The sequence below is a fragment of the Triplophysa dalaica genome, chromosome 12 (genome assembly GCF_015846415.1).
Source record: "Triplophysa dalaica isolate WHDGS20190420 chromosome 12, ASM1584641v1, whole genome shotgun sequence".
NCBI lineage: Eukaryota > Metazoa > Chordata > Actinopteri > Cypriniformes > Nemacheilidae > Triplophysa > Triplophysa dalaica.
The window spans coordinates 16,416,584-16,433,757 of NC_079553.1; the positions used below are offsets into that span (position 1 = coordinate 16,416,584).

Here is a 17,174-nt window from a genome sequence, read left to right on the forward strand (position 1 = left end):
GACGAGCTTTCTCATACGTAGCACCTAAACTCTGGAATAGCCTTCCTGATACTATTCGAGGGTCAGACACACTCTCCCAATTTAAATCTAGATTAAAGACACATCTTTTCAGCCAAGCTTTCACTTAATGCATAGTTAATAAACAGCAGGTACGCTAAGTATTCTCTTTATTCTCAGACTGACTGACCATCCCAGCTCCATCTAAGGCAATTCCACCACCAGCCAAGAGAAATATGACCATCGGACCATCCAAGCCCAAACCACTACATCCCCAACCAAGAGCAAAGACAGACTATTTGTCTTATTAATGCTGAAGTTACAATATTTGGTATTAAATGCTAAACTTAAATCACATGTCACCAGTTTGAGTGCAGCTATGACACATCAGAGGGGGTCTGGCCCTCCCGGTTGAGCCTGGTTTCTCCCGAGGTTTTTTTCTCTATTAATCAATCATTGGAGTTTGGGTTCCCCGCCACAGTAGGGCAGTGTTGGTCTGCTCACCGGGAGAATGCATTCATTCATTTATTTATTTAATTAGAAATTAGATATTATTTATTAGAATGATCTTACTCGTTGTATAAATACCATGCACTGTGCTGTGTTTTAACTTTTCTGTTTTTCCTGTTTGCCCCTGTAAAGCTGCTTTGAAACAATACACATTGTGAAAAGCGCTATATAAACAAACTTGAATTGAAAAACTTGAATGTAGAATGAGATCTTGCGATACCCCATTGGTGTTGTGATACCCGATTAGTCTCGCGAGAACACAATATCTGTCACCTAATTGGCATGATGGAGTGCTGGGCTGGTTTTAGTCTCATATGCTCCCTAAGTTTAACATGTGCAATTGTGTGAGTGCACATTTTGTTGTGGTGCAACCTGTTTTCATTACTGTACAGAACACTCTAATAACTGCATAAAAATATGTGCATGCTGCTGTGAGCTACAGTGACTCCCCACAGTTTCTCTATGTACAGTAAACAGACGCTAGACGTATAGGTTTCAGAACATTAACCACAAGTGTTTACTGTTTATCTGAAGGATATGAGGGTTCAGTCAGTGGAGGATGAATGATTGACAGTGTGATATGATCACCACCATTGCTAACTCGAGCACTATGCAAAAGCAAATAGAGAAAACAACCACAGCTCTTTACTAAAAGCTGCGCCTGTTAAGAAAACAAAGCATAAAATTCGTGCAATATTTGTACTGGCTGTCATTTGAGTTTGTGATGGATTTTTTGTTTATTCCTGCATAATATAATTAATTAAAATATAAGTTTAATTTATCTCATAAAGATCAAGATTACTTTATAACGCCTAATTGTTTTGCTTTTTGTGTTTTTAAGGTGTATAAATGACTTTTTCCCCTAAATATTTCATCATTGAGGATTACTTTAAAGACTAAGTAGCATATGATTTTTAAGGTCCTACTTTGGTTTATGGAGTGTCCAACAACAAGTTTATGTACATAGAAGGTGTAAAAACACTAGTATGTCGTAATAATAGGTAATTATTCTTACCTTACTTCTACTTACATCTCTTTGGAGGAGATCGGAAGCATAAAAGGACGAGTGACCGGAGTGTACGACGAGAGAGGACCAGGCCTAGATGTTTTATGTTTGTGTGGCCGGCAGTCGACCGTGTGGGAGCTGCCGGCATTTTACTTTCGTATTGTTGTTTGTTGATTCTCACTAGCCATGTTTCCATCCAGTATTGGCACCGTTTTCTAATCGACAAAGCAAATATGCAGATTTTGCTGTCTCCAGATGTTTTGCCTCTAATAGTCCTTTCAATGATAAAAATCTTTTGCATTTCAAATATTACCACTTTAACTGTCTTTTAACTGTCTTTATTTGATGAACGCAGGTTTAGACAAAGAGTAGCTCATATGTCCTTTATGCAACCATTTTTTAGATACCATAAAAAGACTGGTACATTGAAATATTCTTTGCATACTGCAGTCTATAAACGATTGAACATGCAACCACTTCATTTAACTAAATTGTTTGATATAAAATTCTATATTAATAAACTGCACTTTTAAAAATTTCATTTACAGGTGTCATGTTTGTAATTTTAATGGATAATGCAGCCTAACCACCTCTGATCATGAAATCTAAGTAGACTCACGATTTTATGACAATGCTCTTAATTATTAACATATGTATTTTATTTCACCTTTCTTCTTGTCAGCGTTGGAATTTCAGTCCCATTAAAGGCGGAACAGATTATTTGGTAAAATTTAGCCAGTTAGCACTGAAATCATGATCCCACCATCCATGCGAAGTGATCTACAAACCCATGCCTCCTCAAAAAAACACATGAACTTGCACAAACCAGAAGCTCTTGGATCAAAGTTAATAATACCACTGAGCTTTCCTGTAGATCAGTGGTAAGAGCATTGCGTTAACAAGGGTTCATTGGGTTCAATCCCAGGGGATTGTTCATACCTATGTAAAAATGTATAGGATAATAAAATGAAAGTCGCTTTTGATAAAAGCGTCTGCCAAATGCATAAATGTTCAAATTAATCATTGGAGTTTGGGTTCCTCACCACAGCAGGGCAGTGTTGGCCTGCTCACCGGGAGACTGCATTCATTCATTTATTTATTTAATTAGAAATTAGATATTATTTATTAGAATGATCTTACTCGTTGTATAAATACCATGCACTGTGCTGTGTTTTAACTTTTCTGTTTTTCCTGTTTGCCCCTGTAAAGCTGCTTTGAAACAATACACATTGTGAAAAGCGCTATATAAATAAACTTGAATTGAATTGAATAAATGTAAATGTAATAAGGTTCCTACAATAGCAAAAACGGCTAACGTAAAAAACAGCTTTAAAACGGGATTAGATGCAGCATAGACCCTGGGTAACGATGTTATACATAAAGGTCCACAAACTACATGAGCAACATAATCAAAACCCATCAAAATCGAATCAAAACATGTACCTACCTGTCCAGAAGGTACCATGGCATCATCTTTGAAACCCTTGCCCGCCGTAGTTGCTCCCAGCGTGGAATATCAACGCTGATTATAATCATACCAGTCAACACTCCCGTTTTGGACAGGGTTTTTCACACCCATCTCCTATTGAGACCTCCGGAACAAAATCGAAAAACAGACCGGATTGCATTCGCGAATGGAATTCTGCTTTCACCTCTTTGCTGATTTGACAGCACTTGCAAACATTTAACAAGGGGAAAGTTAGGTTCCAGCTGTTTAACGGCCATTCTCCCGCTGTGTCTGCACTGCGTGTGTGACCAGGCTGATGATGAACGGTGTCTGCGTGAACAGGGTGCTTAATGGGACGCAAAATACGTTGATCGTTGTAATCGACAAAAGGCATTTTAAAGATTAAAAATTTTTTCGCAAAAAAGTAATGGATGGAAACATGGTTACTTACTAGCAATTAGTTAGGAATAATACGTTTCCATTTTTTGATTTCAATTACACCATTCTACCTTTTTATGTAACAGAATTTATAAGGTAATGACCAGCAATTTCGATGACAAACTTGTAGAAGAAGCTTATGCAACTGACCCATGTTTTAGTGCAGTGTTTGTATTGGTATTGTGGGAAATTATTCTTGTATTCAATTACTGTGTCAATTTTTGCTATTATTGTTTTTAATAAAGTGTCTGAATGAGGCAGGCACATAAAAAGATAACACTGAATAAGACTACTTTTATTCTACTGGACAATAGACAAGCATGATTAAAAAAACAGTTCATCTCACCCAGCCGAGCACAGAGAACACATTTGTGACAAGGAAACTCTTTCCCATCCTCAGACCTCAGCGTGACGTTACAGAGGTAGGAGCTGATGACAGAGATTTTAATCAAAGGAGTACAAAACGAGTTGACTGATGATTCACAATAAAATAACACAAACCTCTTCTTCCAGTTGAATCTTGGCTTGTTGCCTGCCGCCTTCTGCACCAAAATGATCTGCCCATTTTCATATTTGACTCCATCAAGCCTAAATATTTAGAAAATGTAAATTCATAGGCAGCAACAACCACACTGTGCAATGTGACAAGCTCCATAAAAGCATAAACGAGATAGTAGACAAAGCAAGAGAAATGCTGATTGTATAAAGTGAGGGATGATTAAGCATCTGACTTTATCACCTAAAATAAAAGTTTGTTAAATGAACCTTCTTGAGATCTTACCGTGCTGAGAGACTCCACAAGCCCAGTTTTTTGGCAACAACCTGCAGCATCTTGACAGGGTTTTGTCCAACTTCCACACCATTCTTGCCCTTTTTTCCAGACTTTGCTTTCCTGCTTTTAGGCTTATCTGCTTCCTCACAGGCCTTAGCAGTAATGGAACAGCAGACGTCCAGAGCAGAGCGCTTCTCCAGCCCTAATGCTTGCAAACTATGGATTAGATGAGGCTGGGGTTCAGGGTCGGTGCTCTGATCGGAGCGAGGGATGCTGGGCCTAGCACCATGCACTAGCATTTCACAGGAGTCTGTGTAGATGAAGTACAGCGCATGCTCCAAGATTTCAGGTGGAACCTTCTCCATCACCAGCAGGTCACAGCCCACTGCATCTTCTCCTTTCTTCACCTCACCATCTCCAGAATATTCTTTACAGCCCTCCGGCAGGAAGGCTCTTTGGAAGAAGTCGGATCTCAAGGAGAGGATGTATTTGTGTGCTGGGAAAGTGCGTTCTCCAGCCTGCAGCGTCACATCATGGATACTGTCAGTCTCATCGGCTTCAGCCAGGAGATGCTGGAAGTCCTGGGAGAACATGGACCGGGAGACACTAGGCACTTCGAACAGGCTGGAGAAAGTTAACAAACAGTCAGAATACATGACTAAGTGTAGTCAAGATACCAAACTTCGGTCATGTTTGTCACGATACCAAACTGGTACCGAAGTTTGGTATCGTGACAACACTATGACCAACGCTGAGACCACATAAATTTTTCTCTAAGAGGCTATTTATACGACCATTTAAAAAGTTGTGATTAGCTCTTTATAAAAGACTGCGACGTAGATGCAATATTTATATCATGCAGCCAGTCTGTCCCAGAGCAAAGCATAACTGTCCTCTCTGTGCGGCAGTCTCACTAACCAATCCTGTGAACGCACCTCTGTTCTCAATCACCACTGCCCTAGCCAAATACATAAAACGGCCATCATTTAAAAACAAACAGGGAAGTGTGGTGGAGTGGGATTATAGTGTCTCCAGTGTCAGAGCAACCATAAGGCAAATTTGTATGAATTGAATACAGCATTTACATAACAAAATAATTACAGTTTAGCAGTGACAGTTGAGGAGTGAACTATAACGATACAAAGGACACAATACCCATTACGATAACAATAAGTACGGGGAAAAGTATTTTGATTAGGAAGCTATATTCCATTTCATTCGGTCAGTTCATGGTAGAAGAATCGCATCTCGCGCATCACATTGACAATCCCGTATTAATTCAGTCACACGTGACCTTGACGTGTTGGAAGCTACATCAACCCCCGACTACGTCACGGTCGGTCTCTTTTGTAATTCTCGCATAGGATCTCGTTCAAGTGTGCACAGCTCTATTGGTGGTCGTTTGCCCCCGGTATAATTGTGTCTCTTTCATTTAAACTGCATTTGCAACATATATTGGATACATTGGATTATTTTGAATTAGGCGAGTACTGCATTGGAACTCAGTGGTTAGAGAATTGTTCAATAAGGGACTAAGAAAAGCTGTTACGAAACAGTTTTATATGTTCGAAGAAAACTTTCCGGAACCTGTACGATCGCTGGGGCAGTGTATTGAACACAGAAATACTATGCAATACACCCAACTTGTTTTTTGACAAGTTGACCATGTTAAGCATGAGAAGACAGCACGTTTTACATTGTAAAGAAGTCAGGATGCATGAAACATTGTTGCAGAGCCGCTTTAACAAAGGTGCGTTTAAAGTAAGAAACTGATGTTTGATCAGGCTATTGATCTTCTGAATATTAAATACTGCCATAAATTCATGTCCTGTTCATCTCTCTTCTTCAACTTCAACCTTCTTATAATGTTAAACTGTATGTATATGTATGTTGGATTATTTTGTTTCTAGTCTAGGTAATAAAGACCTGTTTTTAATTCACACGTGACGTTGTTTATAGTTCATGCTCATAATCCGGAGTCCCTTAACATGCAGATTCTTGCTACCCGCTCTTAATACTAATTGATTTCCCCAAATCATGAATTTTGATCCAGATAAGTATAATTGATCATAATGAATTGAGTTAATCCCAATTTGGGTTTATATTGGTTTCCTTTACAAAGGGTGGCGGAGATTATATTACTTATAATCATGATCAAAACTCATGATAATTCTTACACATTTGGTGAAGAATAGTGTTTAAATAATTTTGTTCCTCATTGAATCCCATACATGTCCAAATTTGGAACATCAATCCATGGGCGTCAATCTCATGTACCAGTAGGGGGGTAAATAAATTTAAAAAAAATTCTCAAGAGCAATTTTTAAAGGGGACACAAATAATACAGTCCTAATTGTACTAACTACGACACAAAGCGACAATATGCATTAGGTTCATAGGTTTATCATGCAGAACTGAACTGTCACATACTGTAATACAAGTGAACACCTCATAGACGTTTCCATTTAAATATCTTTTTTGTCTCAGTTGTCAATATAGGAAACAAATTTAAAAACACACTACCCATGATTATCCTACATGTTAACAATGAGTCACTTTTTAAACACTTAAAATTATATCCTGATGTATACTTCGACATCGTCTGACAAAGTCACCATACATCTCCATTTAAGAGTGGTGGCTATTTTCCAATAAAGTGCACTGCCTAAGCCAACAAACATTGTTCATGTTCAAGGACCCAAACAGACAGCTTGTTGCACAGGACTCGTTTCCCATGCATTGTCAGATGCTTAAATTCTGTGTTGTACTCGTTGATGAATCGCCTGAGTTTCAGTCAACTGAATGTTTACCTTATACCTCATTCACAAACTGCAAAAAATAGATGCAGAGAAAACAGCCTTTTCCCAACTGAATGAAAGCTGTGCACCGTTTGTGGACCAAAGGGGTCTGAAATTCGCTAAATATAGTGCCAACGTCACAAAATTGTCACCGGTATGCTAGCGACTGTGTGTGACACGGGACCTGAATGGCAGGGATCGCTAGCTAATTGTGGCCGTTAATGTTAACATCATGCCAGGTCGCCACATATAAAACAATGCATGGGAAACGGCTTCGGCATGTTAGTTGCAGTGCGTGACGTCAACAAACTAACGTTAACTAGCCAAGTAACGTTTTAATCGATAACATAGCAGATTCAAGAAAAAATACATCGATAATCAGCATTTTTGACTGAACTAATTTATTAACGAATCATCATTAACTACATTAAAGAGAATCACTTCATTTAAACTGAATAAAAAAACCTTCTTACAGTAGTTCAACAACCACTGACGAACTGAGCCTCATACCTGACTTGACTACAGTGTTGGGTTTAACTAGTTACTAAGTAATTAGTTACTGTAATTTAATTACTTTTCCCTTGAAAAAGTAAAGTGAGGGATTACTCATGTGTTTTCTGTAATTTAATTACAGTTACTTTTGATGTAATTAAACTAAATACTTTGTTAAATATATGCGTGTGCAATAGTGTAATTGACATCATAATTCAAAGTCTTACTTTAAAATCTGTGCTTTAATGTATAATTCTAACATATGTAATACTTTGGTCAGTTAATAATATTATTTATTTGAATGAATTAAATAAGCCGTTTCATGTCTATCCTTGAATCACTTAACTAATCAAGGTTGATGTAGGATATAAAAAGTAATTAGTAATGAGTAACTAAATACTTTTTGGACAGAGTAATTTGGACAGTAATCTAATGACACTATTGAATATGTAATGAGTAACTAGTAATTAATTACTTTTTCAGAGTAACTTACCCAACACTGCTTGACTAATGTGTAATCTGTTAAACGAAAGTCATGCAACTCGGACATCATAGCAAGAGCGCCCCCAAGCAGCTATTTAAGCATTGCATTTCTTACAATTTATTGCAATGGTAGTGGCGCACCATGTTAATATATTATCTTTGGCCTTTCCCATAGAGCGCATGTTAACTTTGATTACAGCAATCTCAAGTTTTGCATTACGTCATTTTAATTACTCTGATTTGAAAAACCTCTTCAAGAAGCTTATTTTACTTGTATGTTGATGAACAGTAAACCAAAAACTTCTGTTAGCTGCCAGTGTAAATCTTTACATTTATTAAATACACCAGGAATTTGTAAGTTGGCTCTTGGTAGGTTAAATTTGGACCCACCATACCTGCGCTTGGCCCCTTGAACCTCATGCGGCGTCCAGTTAATACTCAGTCCTAAAGTTAATACTCAGGGAGTGGTGTCTGCACAAGGTGGTTGTTAAGTCATTATGGAAAATCTATGGAACGGCGGCCGTAGACCTCTTTGCCAGCAGGGCAACAACACATTGACTGCTGTGGCTCTCAGCACAGGGCTCGTTAGGCCAGGATGCTTTAGTCCACGAATGGCCGAACCTCCTTCTCTACGCTTTCCCCCCCCATCCCTTTATTCAGTGTTTATTCAATTCTAGTGGCCACCTGCTGGCTGGGGATGCCTTGGTTCAGTCTCCTGATGACTCGGCCCGGCCCACTTCAGAAACTGCCCGTTCGGAGAGAATTGCTGTCGCAGATGGGCGGGTCGCTATGGCATCCTTTCCCAAGCAGGTTGAAACTACGCGTGGCTCCTCAGTGTTCAGCTGGGGTAAGGGACATTGTCTTGAGTGCTAGGGCTTGCTTGTTTGTTTGTTGTTGCGAACAGCAGGTTATCATTCGAATAGATTGTTCTATTAGCGTGATAATGGATTTTCTGCAGCACTTATTGGATTCAGGTTGCTCTCACTCTTAAGAGTGTTTGTTGCACCCTGCCAGCCCATTGGGATACTGTGGGGCAGGTGTCAGTGGGTGCAGATAGATTAGTTTTCGTTTTTCTTAAAGGGCCACCAGCATAGGTAACATGTAACCAGAGGGATTTGTGAGTTGTGTTGGACAGCCTCAGCCCAGCTCTCTACAAACCACTGGAGCAAGCAGATATTAGGAATATTTCTATGAAGACTGCCTTTGTTTTGGCAATAACATCAATATAGGTGCTCCGATTGATCGGTGGCCGATCATCGGCCGATAATCACTTTGGGAAGTATGATCGGCGGTCTCTAAAAGGCCGATCCAGAAAAGCCGATCAGATGACGCAAAATTGAGAGACATTTATTTTACCCGCTATGAAAATGGCTTCACCGGTCTGGCAGTTCTACAAGGTGTGTGAAATAGACAATGCATTATCAATCTGAAACGTGTACTATGTGAATTCCACGATGCGGGAAGCACCCAAAATATTTTTACACCAGCAACCTCTTTAGACATTTGAGGGTAAGTCACGTAAAGGAGTGCGAGTAGTTTTCAAAGCTAGCTAGCGCAGAGTGAGCAGGCAGTTCAGCAGCTCGAGCGCCACTCAGCTTCAGAGATCGCGTCAACCGAAAATTCATTTCTTCTACCAGTGATGGAAAAATCTGAAGGCAATCTGTCATTTTGATGGACAACAATAAAGGCGATTTGTAATTTCCCTATTTCTCTTTTCGTGTCATTAGAACGTGATCGTGAATGGACTGAACGTGATTGTGAGCGGAAGGAGGTAGGCCATGGCAAAGGGACGTGTGTTGCCTATTCATTAGCTTACTCTCAAATGCCTGCTCAGTTTTGCTAAACACACATGTGGTCAACAGAGACTCGAGGTGTATAAGCATCCAACACTCCCCGCGTGCCATGCACGAATACACACAGGCGTGCTGTGGTGCCGTCTTTACAGAGTTTTTACCTCATAAAATAGCGTATTTTTGGATAAATAATAGCTTTCAGTAAGTGGCAAATGCCTCGCACTGCGTTTTCTCTGTTCAGTGAAGCAGCACATATATGACCAAATCACAGCTTTCTTGTGAGTACAAAACACCTTTTACATGTATATGTCATTGTTACTGAATGGACATATGAACATAAACATTTGCTTGTGTAGTAGAGTAGGCGGGGCGAGACCGTGGTTCGAGTCCGGTGAGTAATTGTGAATGAGAGCCAGCTGGGTGCACACCGGGCTCGAATCACGTAGGAGATAGGGAGCATATAAAAGGAACGAGCGACCGGACTGTCAAAGAGAGAGGACCGGGCCCGAACTTATGTTAAGTTTATATTTATGTTCTTGTGTTTTGAATTTATGTTTTGTTCGCCGGCGGTCGTCCGTGAGGGGCCGCCGGCTTTTATTATTTCTGTTATTAAATGTTTAAATGTTTGCTGGTTCTCGCCTCCTTCCTTCCATGTCTGAATCTTATTACATTGGTGCCGAAACCTGGGAGGAAGGAGAGACATGCTGTCGGAGAGTCCTCGCCCGCCGAGTGGCCTTGTGGTGCCGGAGAGTTCGGGCAGCACGGACGAAGGGCGTCCGCCAGTGGCTGCCCGAAGCGGTGGCTCTGGGGAAACGGAAGTGCACAGTGCGGCCACCGTCAAAGCTTCGGTGGAACGGCTAACTTTGCTGCCGCGCCCCTGGGTCGAGGTGGGGTGGCTTTCGTCCAAGCGGGAGTTGCCGCCGTCCGCCAGAGGCCGGAGCCTGCGTCCGTCTCCCGAGGGGGAGGAGCAGGGGGCGGAAGTGCCGAGTGCGGCCACCGCCTGCCAGAGGCCGGAGCCTGTGTCCGTCCGCCCAAGTGAGAGGAGCAGGGGACGGGGAACTTGCCCCGACTCTCAGATAAAGGAGGAGCCGCCGGCTTTTATTATTTCTGTTATTAAATGTTTAAATGTTTGCCGGTTCCCGCCTCCTTCCTTCCATGTCTGAAACTTATTACAGCTTGTGATTAAATTAGTATTTTATGTCCGACAACAGAAACATTGAATAATAAATGAAAAGTCTAAAGCTAGACCTCGCAACCCCGCAACATCCTCAGTTGTCAGTACATTTACATTTAGTCATTTGGCAGACGCTTTTATCCAAAGCCACTTACAGTGCACTTATTACAAGGACAATCCCCCTGGAGCAACATTGAGTAAAGTGTCTTGCTCAAGGACACACTGGTGGTGGCTGCTGGGATCGAACCAGCAACCTTTTGATTTACCAGTTGAGTGATTTAACCCTCTAAACCATCATCTCCACTGTAACAGAGACATTTTTAAAAGCATCAACCCTACTGCAAGGACAGTAAGAAGCATAAAGAAATATCAGATTATCAGATAAAATAATGTAATAAATTTGCTTTGATCACGGCCACTTTATATTGTGGAAGACAAAGGGTTTCTGGGACTCATGTCACAGGCTGCTATGTTTTATGAAAATATGTGGTAACACTTTCTTTAAATTTATTTTATTATAAAAGTGGTTTTAAAGCATTGTAATACACATTTTAATGCATTGTAATGTCTTATACAGTTGTGTTCAAAATTATTCAGCCCCCAATGCTGTAAATGGTTTTAGGGAATTTAGTGTACATTTGTAATTGTATTCAGAATGAAATCCGACAAGGACTTCTTAGAGAACCATATGCAACTAAAATGACATCAATTAGTTTTGTAATACAGTAGTAAATGTTTCTTTTGTGAATTCTTCATTGACATAATTATTCAACCCCTTAAAGACTACCACTCTGAAGAACAGAGGTTCAATGAAGTGTTTTCAATCAGGTATTGAAAACACCTGTGGATATCAGGGAGCAGCAATAAAGCCTAATAAGGCAACCAATTAGGCAGCTTTAAAATGACTGTGATACTCAGCTCCTTCTAGACATTTACTGGTGTGGTTACAAACATGGTGAGGTCAAGAAAATGGTCCAGGAAGACAAGAGAACAGGTGATTACTCTTCACAGGAAGGGCAATGGCTATAAGAAGATTGCAAAGATGTTGAACATACCAAGAGACACCATAGGAAGCATCATTCGCAAATTCAAGGCAAAGGGCACTGTTGAAACGCTACCTGGTCGTGGCAGAAAGAAGATGCTGACTTCGACTGCTGTGCGCTACCTGAAGCGTAGAGTGGAGAAAAGTCCCTGTGTGACTGCTGAGGAACTGAGAAAAGATTTGTCAGATGTGGGTACTGAAGTTTGTGCTCAGACAATACGGCCCACCCTGCGTAATGAAGGCCTCCATGCCAGTACTCCCAGGCGCACCCCCTTGCTGTCCCCAAAGAATAAGAAGAGTCGACTGCAGTATGCCAAAAGTCATGTGGACAAACCACAGAAGTTTTGGGATAGTGTTCTGTGGACTGATGAAACAAAATTAGAACTGTTTGGGCCCATGGATCAACGCTATGTTTGGAGGAGGAAGAACAAGGCCTATGAAGAAAAGAACACCTTGCCTACTGTGAAGCATGGCGGGGGGTCAATCATGCTTTGGGGCTGTTTTGCTTCTGCAGGTACAGGGAAGCTTCAGCCTGTGCAAGGTACCATGAATTCTTTTCAGTACCAGGAGATATTGGATGACAATGTGATGCAGTCCGTCACAAACCTGAGGCTTGGAAGACGTTGGACCTTTCAACAGGACAATGATCCCAAGCATACCTCCAAGTCCACTAGAGCATGGTTGCCGATTAAAGGCTGGAACATTTTGAAGTGGCCATCGCAGTCACCAGACTTAAATCCGATTGAGAACCTCTGGTGGGACTTAAAGAAAGCAGTTGCAGTGCGCAAGCCTAAGAATGTGACTGAACTGGAGGCTTTTGCCCATGATGAATGGGCGAAGATACCAGTAGATCGCTGCAAGACACTTGTGTCAAGCTATGCTTCACGTTTAAAAGCTGTTATAACTGTAAAAGGATGTTGTACCAAGTACTAAGATTGAATGTCACTTGGGGGTTGAATAAAACTGATAATGATGTGAGCTCAGAAAAGACATTTGTGGTTATTTCATTATAAATGTTCTATTTATATTTGTCTGACCTACAAGTGCCTCTTTGATTTAATTGTAAGCAGGATGACTGAATGATCATAATCAATGTCAAACCGACCAAAACAATCAATTTCAGTGGGGGTTGAATAATTTTGAACACGACTGTAGATAATTGTTATTACAGTTCATACATTATAACACTAAGCAATTCATTGTTACACTACACATTTTAAATTGGTTATAATTCTTTACAACACACATTATGAATATTAATAATGCATTTTACCCTTTAATAACTCTTTATAATGCATTATACATACATGCTTTAAGGAAAGTGTTACCAAATATGTTACTTACTAATATTCATTTGTTAATTCATGAGAATTTCTCTTCTGGTACTGAGAAAGCTTCAAATAGCTCCTGTAATAGGTCATCGATATCGGTATCGGCCGATACAGCTTTCAGTGATCGAGAATCGGTGATCGGCTCCAAATCCTGATCGGAGCACCCCTAAACATCAACTAGAAGTGTTGGCGAGTTGCATGTGCTGTCAGTGAGCCCAGAATGTCTCAGGTGGGGGCCAGATGGCAATCAGGTTACGCTCCGGCCAAACCCAGCTTTCCTGACAATGGTGTACAAATCAGCCTATTTAGTTAGCAGCATTTAGGCAGGAAGCAAGACCTTTCAGGAGGTCTTCCCATTCCTGCATGTGTCAAGGACTGCTTCATGGCGTACCACAGACCAGTTGTTTGTCTGTTTTAGCCCCGCAACGAAGGGCCTTATTGAAGAATAGGCTCACTCATTGGGCATAGGACACTATAATTGAGGTGTATCGTTCAACAGGCTATACAATGCCTGCATCTGTAAGGTGTCATTCAACTCAGCGGTGGCCACGTCTTAGGCTGCGTTGCGTGGCGTATCCCTATCAGAAATAACTGTAACAGCTACTTGGGCATCACCTTGCACATTCACAAGGTTTTATAGATTTAATGTGGCTTCTATTCCTTTCGTTCTATGAATTGTGGAAGACCGCCAGAGTCTCTTGTCACTCGGATTGAGAATGACTTTAAGACCGACTATGACATAGTCGGGGGTTGTTATAGCTTCCGACGCATCATCGGTGTCGTGTGACGGAGTTAATTCGGGATTCTCGATTTGATGCGCAAGACTTGATTCTTCCACCCTGTACTGACCGTATCCGACAGTCTTCCACCATTCATAGTACCACAGTTACGGAAGTAACCGGCCTAATTTGTACTGGATTAGTCCTAAACAAAGAACAAACAACGTGATTAATTATGATGTTTAAGAGTAAAATACAAATCAATGGCAAAAATCATAAACACCTTTTTTACTCACACCTGGCTCTGCATTAAAGCCAAAATACATTTGATTTAACTAGTTTGTTAATTTCTTTCGAAAGGAACGACATGGTGCATCCAACACATTTTCTAACAGTTTTTAAAAAAGAAAACTGTCAGCATTGTATTTAATATTGTAATAATTGAGACTTCCGCCCAGGTATATTAATGGCCGCCCAAGTATATTTGGCGTCACATTTTGTAATTTGTTATCCATCCGTGATAATGGGCCCTATTTTAACGATCTGAAACGCAAGTGTCAAAGCGCGAAGCGCAAGTAACTCTGTGGGCGGGTCTCGGCGCTCTTGCTATTTTCCAGGTGGGATAAATGGCTCTTGCGCCCGGCTCAAATCTAAAACGGGTTGGTCTGAAGTAGCTTCATTATTCATAGATGTGGTTTGGGCGTAACGTGAAATAAACCAATCAGAGTGTCATCAGGGATTGCAAATACCTATGTAAAATGTATAGGATAAAGCTTTGGATAAAAGCGTCTGCCAAATGCCTAAATGTAAATGTAAACTTGCCTAGTAATGTCAAAATATGGATTAAATTAATCGAATCTCAAAAATTTCAGGTGTATCGGCAAATATCTCATCGCTGGTAAATAAAAAAAAACATTAATATTGAATCGAATCTGGATGAACTGTCCAATTTACGCGTATTCGTATCGAACTGTCACAAGCTGTCGAGGGGAAAATTCCCAAATGAAGTTATCATTCCTGTGGCCTACTCCCTTCGAAGGGCAGAGCCCTTGTAGTTTAGACTGTGGTGTGAACAAGGCATTTGTGTGCCATTATGTAGACGTTTGGAATGCACTTAGCAAAGGAAGCAACGTAATTTCCTCATTATCTTCAGCTGGCATGTTCCTGTGACAATGAAGCCTTGTGTCTGTAAGCATATGTCGCTGTTGGCATAACTTAAGCAATAAAACATAACTGTTTGCAAATAAACATACATTTTATTTTTTAAAATATATGCTATATAATATATAAACACATATACATATATATATATATATATATACATATATACATATACACACACACATATATATATATATACACACACACACATACATATATATGTTATATATATATAAAATATATATAAAACTATTAAAAAAATTGCGTTGTTTCCTTTGCCAAGTGCATTCCAAACATCTACAGTTGAAAGAAAAAGTATGTCTTTGGGCTTACTTTGATTTCTTCATAAATTGGTCATAAAATGTGTTCTGATCTTCATCTAAGTCACAACAATAGAGAAACACAGTCTACTTAAACTAATACCGCACAAACATTATACGTTTTCATGTTTTTATTGAACACAACATCTAAACATTCATAGTGCAGGGTGAAAAAAGTATGTGAAACTCTAGGCTAATGACTTCTCCAAGAGCTAATTGGAGCCAGAAGTTAGCCAACCTGGGGTCCAATCAATGTGAAGAGATTGGATGTGTTGATTAAAGCTGGCCTGTCCAATAAAAAACACACCAGTTTTGAGTTTGCTGTTCTGAAGAAGCGTTGTCTGATGTGAACCATGCATCGCACAAAAGAGCTCTCAGAAGACCTACGATCAAGAATTGTTGACTTACATAAAGCTGGAAAGGGCTACAAAAGTATTTCTAAAAGCCTTGATGTCCATGTGTCCACGGTAAGACAGATTGTCTACAAATGGAGAAAGTTCAGCACTGTTGCTACACTCCCTAGGCGTGGTCGTCCTGTAAAGATGACTGCAAGAGCACAGCGCAGAATGCTCAATGAGGTGAAGAAGAATCCTAGAGTGTCAGCTAAACACTTACAGAAATCTCTGGCACATGCTAACATTTTTGTTGACAAATCTACAATAAGGAAAACATTAAACAAGAATGGACTTCATGGGTGGACACCACAGAGTAAGCCACTGCTGTCCAAAAAAAACATTGCAGCACGTTTGAAACCAAAATTGAGTTGTTTGGAAAGAACACACAACGCTATGTGTGGAGAACAAAAGGCACAGCACACCAACATCAAAACCTCATCCCAACTGTGAAATATGGTGGAGGGGGCATCATGGTTTGTGGCTGCTTTGCTGCCTCAGGCCCTGGACGGATTACTGTCATCGATGGAAAAATGAATTCCAAAGTTTATCAAGACATTTTGCAGGAAAACTTAAGACCATCTGTCCGCCAACTGAAGCTTAACAGAGGATGGACGATGCAACAGGACAACGACCCAAAGCATAGAAGTAAATCAACAACAGAATGGCTTCGACAGAAGAAAATACGTCTTCTGGAGTGGCCCAGTCAGAGTCCTGACCTCAACCCGATTGAGATGCTGTGGCATGACCTCAAGAGAGCGATTCACACCAGACATCCCAAGGATATTGCTGAACTGAAACACTTTTGTAAAGAGGAATGGTCCAAAATTTCTCCTGACCGTTGTGCAGGTCTGATCTGCAACTATAGGAAACGTTTGGTTGAGGTTATTGCTGCCAAAGGAGGGTCAACCAGTTATTAAACCCAAAGGTTCACATACTTTTTCCACCCTGCACTATGAATGTTTACATGTTGTGTTCAATAAAAACATGATAAGCACGTTAGCAGACTGTGTTTCTCTATTGTTGTGACTTAGATGAAGATCAGAACACATTTTATGACCAATTTATGAAGAAATCCAAGTAAGCCCAAAGGGTTCACATACTTTTTCTTTCAACTGTATATAATGCATGCAAATGCCTTGTTCACTCCAAAGTCTTCACTCCGAGGGCTCTGACCTTCGAAGGGAGTAGGGAACAGGATTGATGACTATATTTGGAATGCTGCCTGTGACGGGTCGTCACAAATACACGTACCATTACACCCCTAGTTTTCAGCATGACAACAATTATGCGGTATTG

At 40.4% G+C, this 17,174-nt stretch overlaps 1 protein-coding gene across 1 annotated transcript in view; it reads right to left on the bottom strand.

Moving 5' to 3' along the window:
* Positions 1 to 17,174, bottom strand: part of ibtk (inhibitor of Bruton agammaglobulinemia tyrosine kinase) — a 69,448-nt gene that overhangs the window by 43,090 nt on the left and 9,184 nt on the right. The window contains exons 12-14 of the mRNA XM_056762623.1: positions 4,180 to 4,794; positions 3,900 to 3,986; positions 3,745 to 3,827 (exon numbers count right to left, since the gene is read on the bottom strand). Of these exons, the coding sequence (XP_056618601.1) occupies positions 3,745 to 3,827; positions 3,900 to 3,986; positions 4,180 to 4,794 (785 nt within the window). The remainder of the gene's footprint in view (positions 1 to 3,744; positions 3,828 to 3,899; positions 3,987 to 4,179; positions 4,795 to 17,174) is intronic.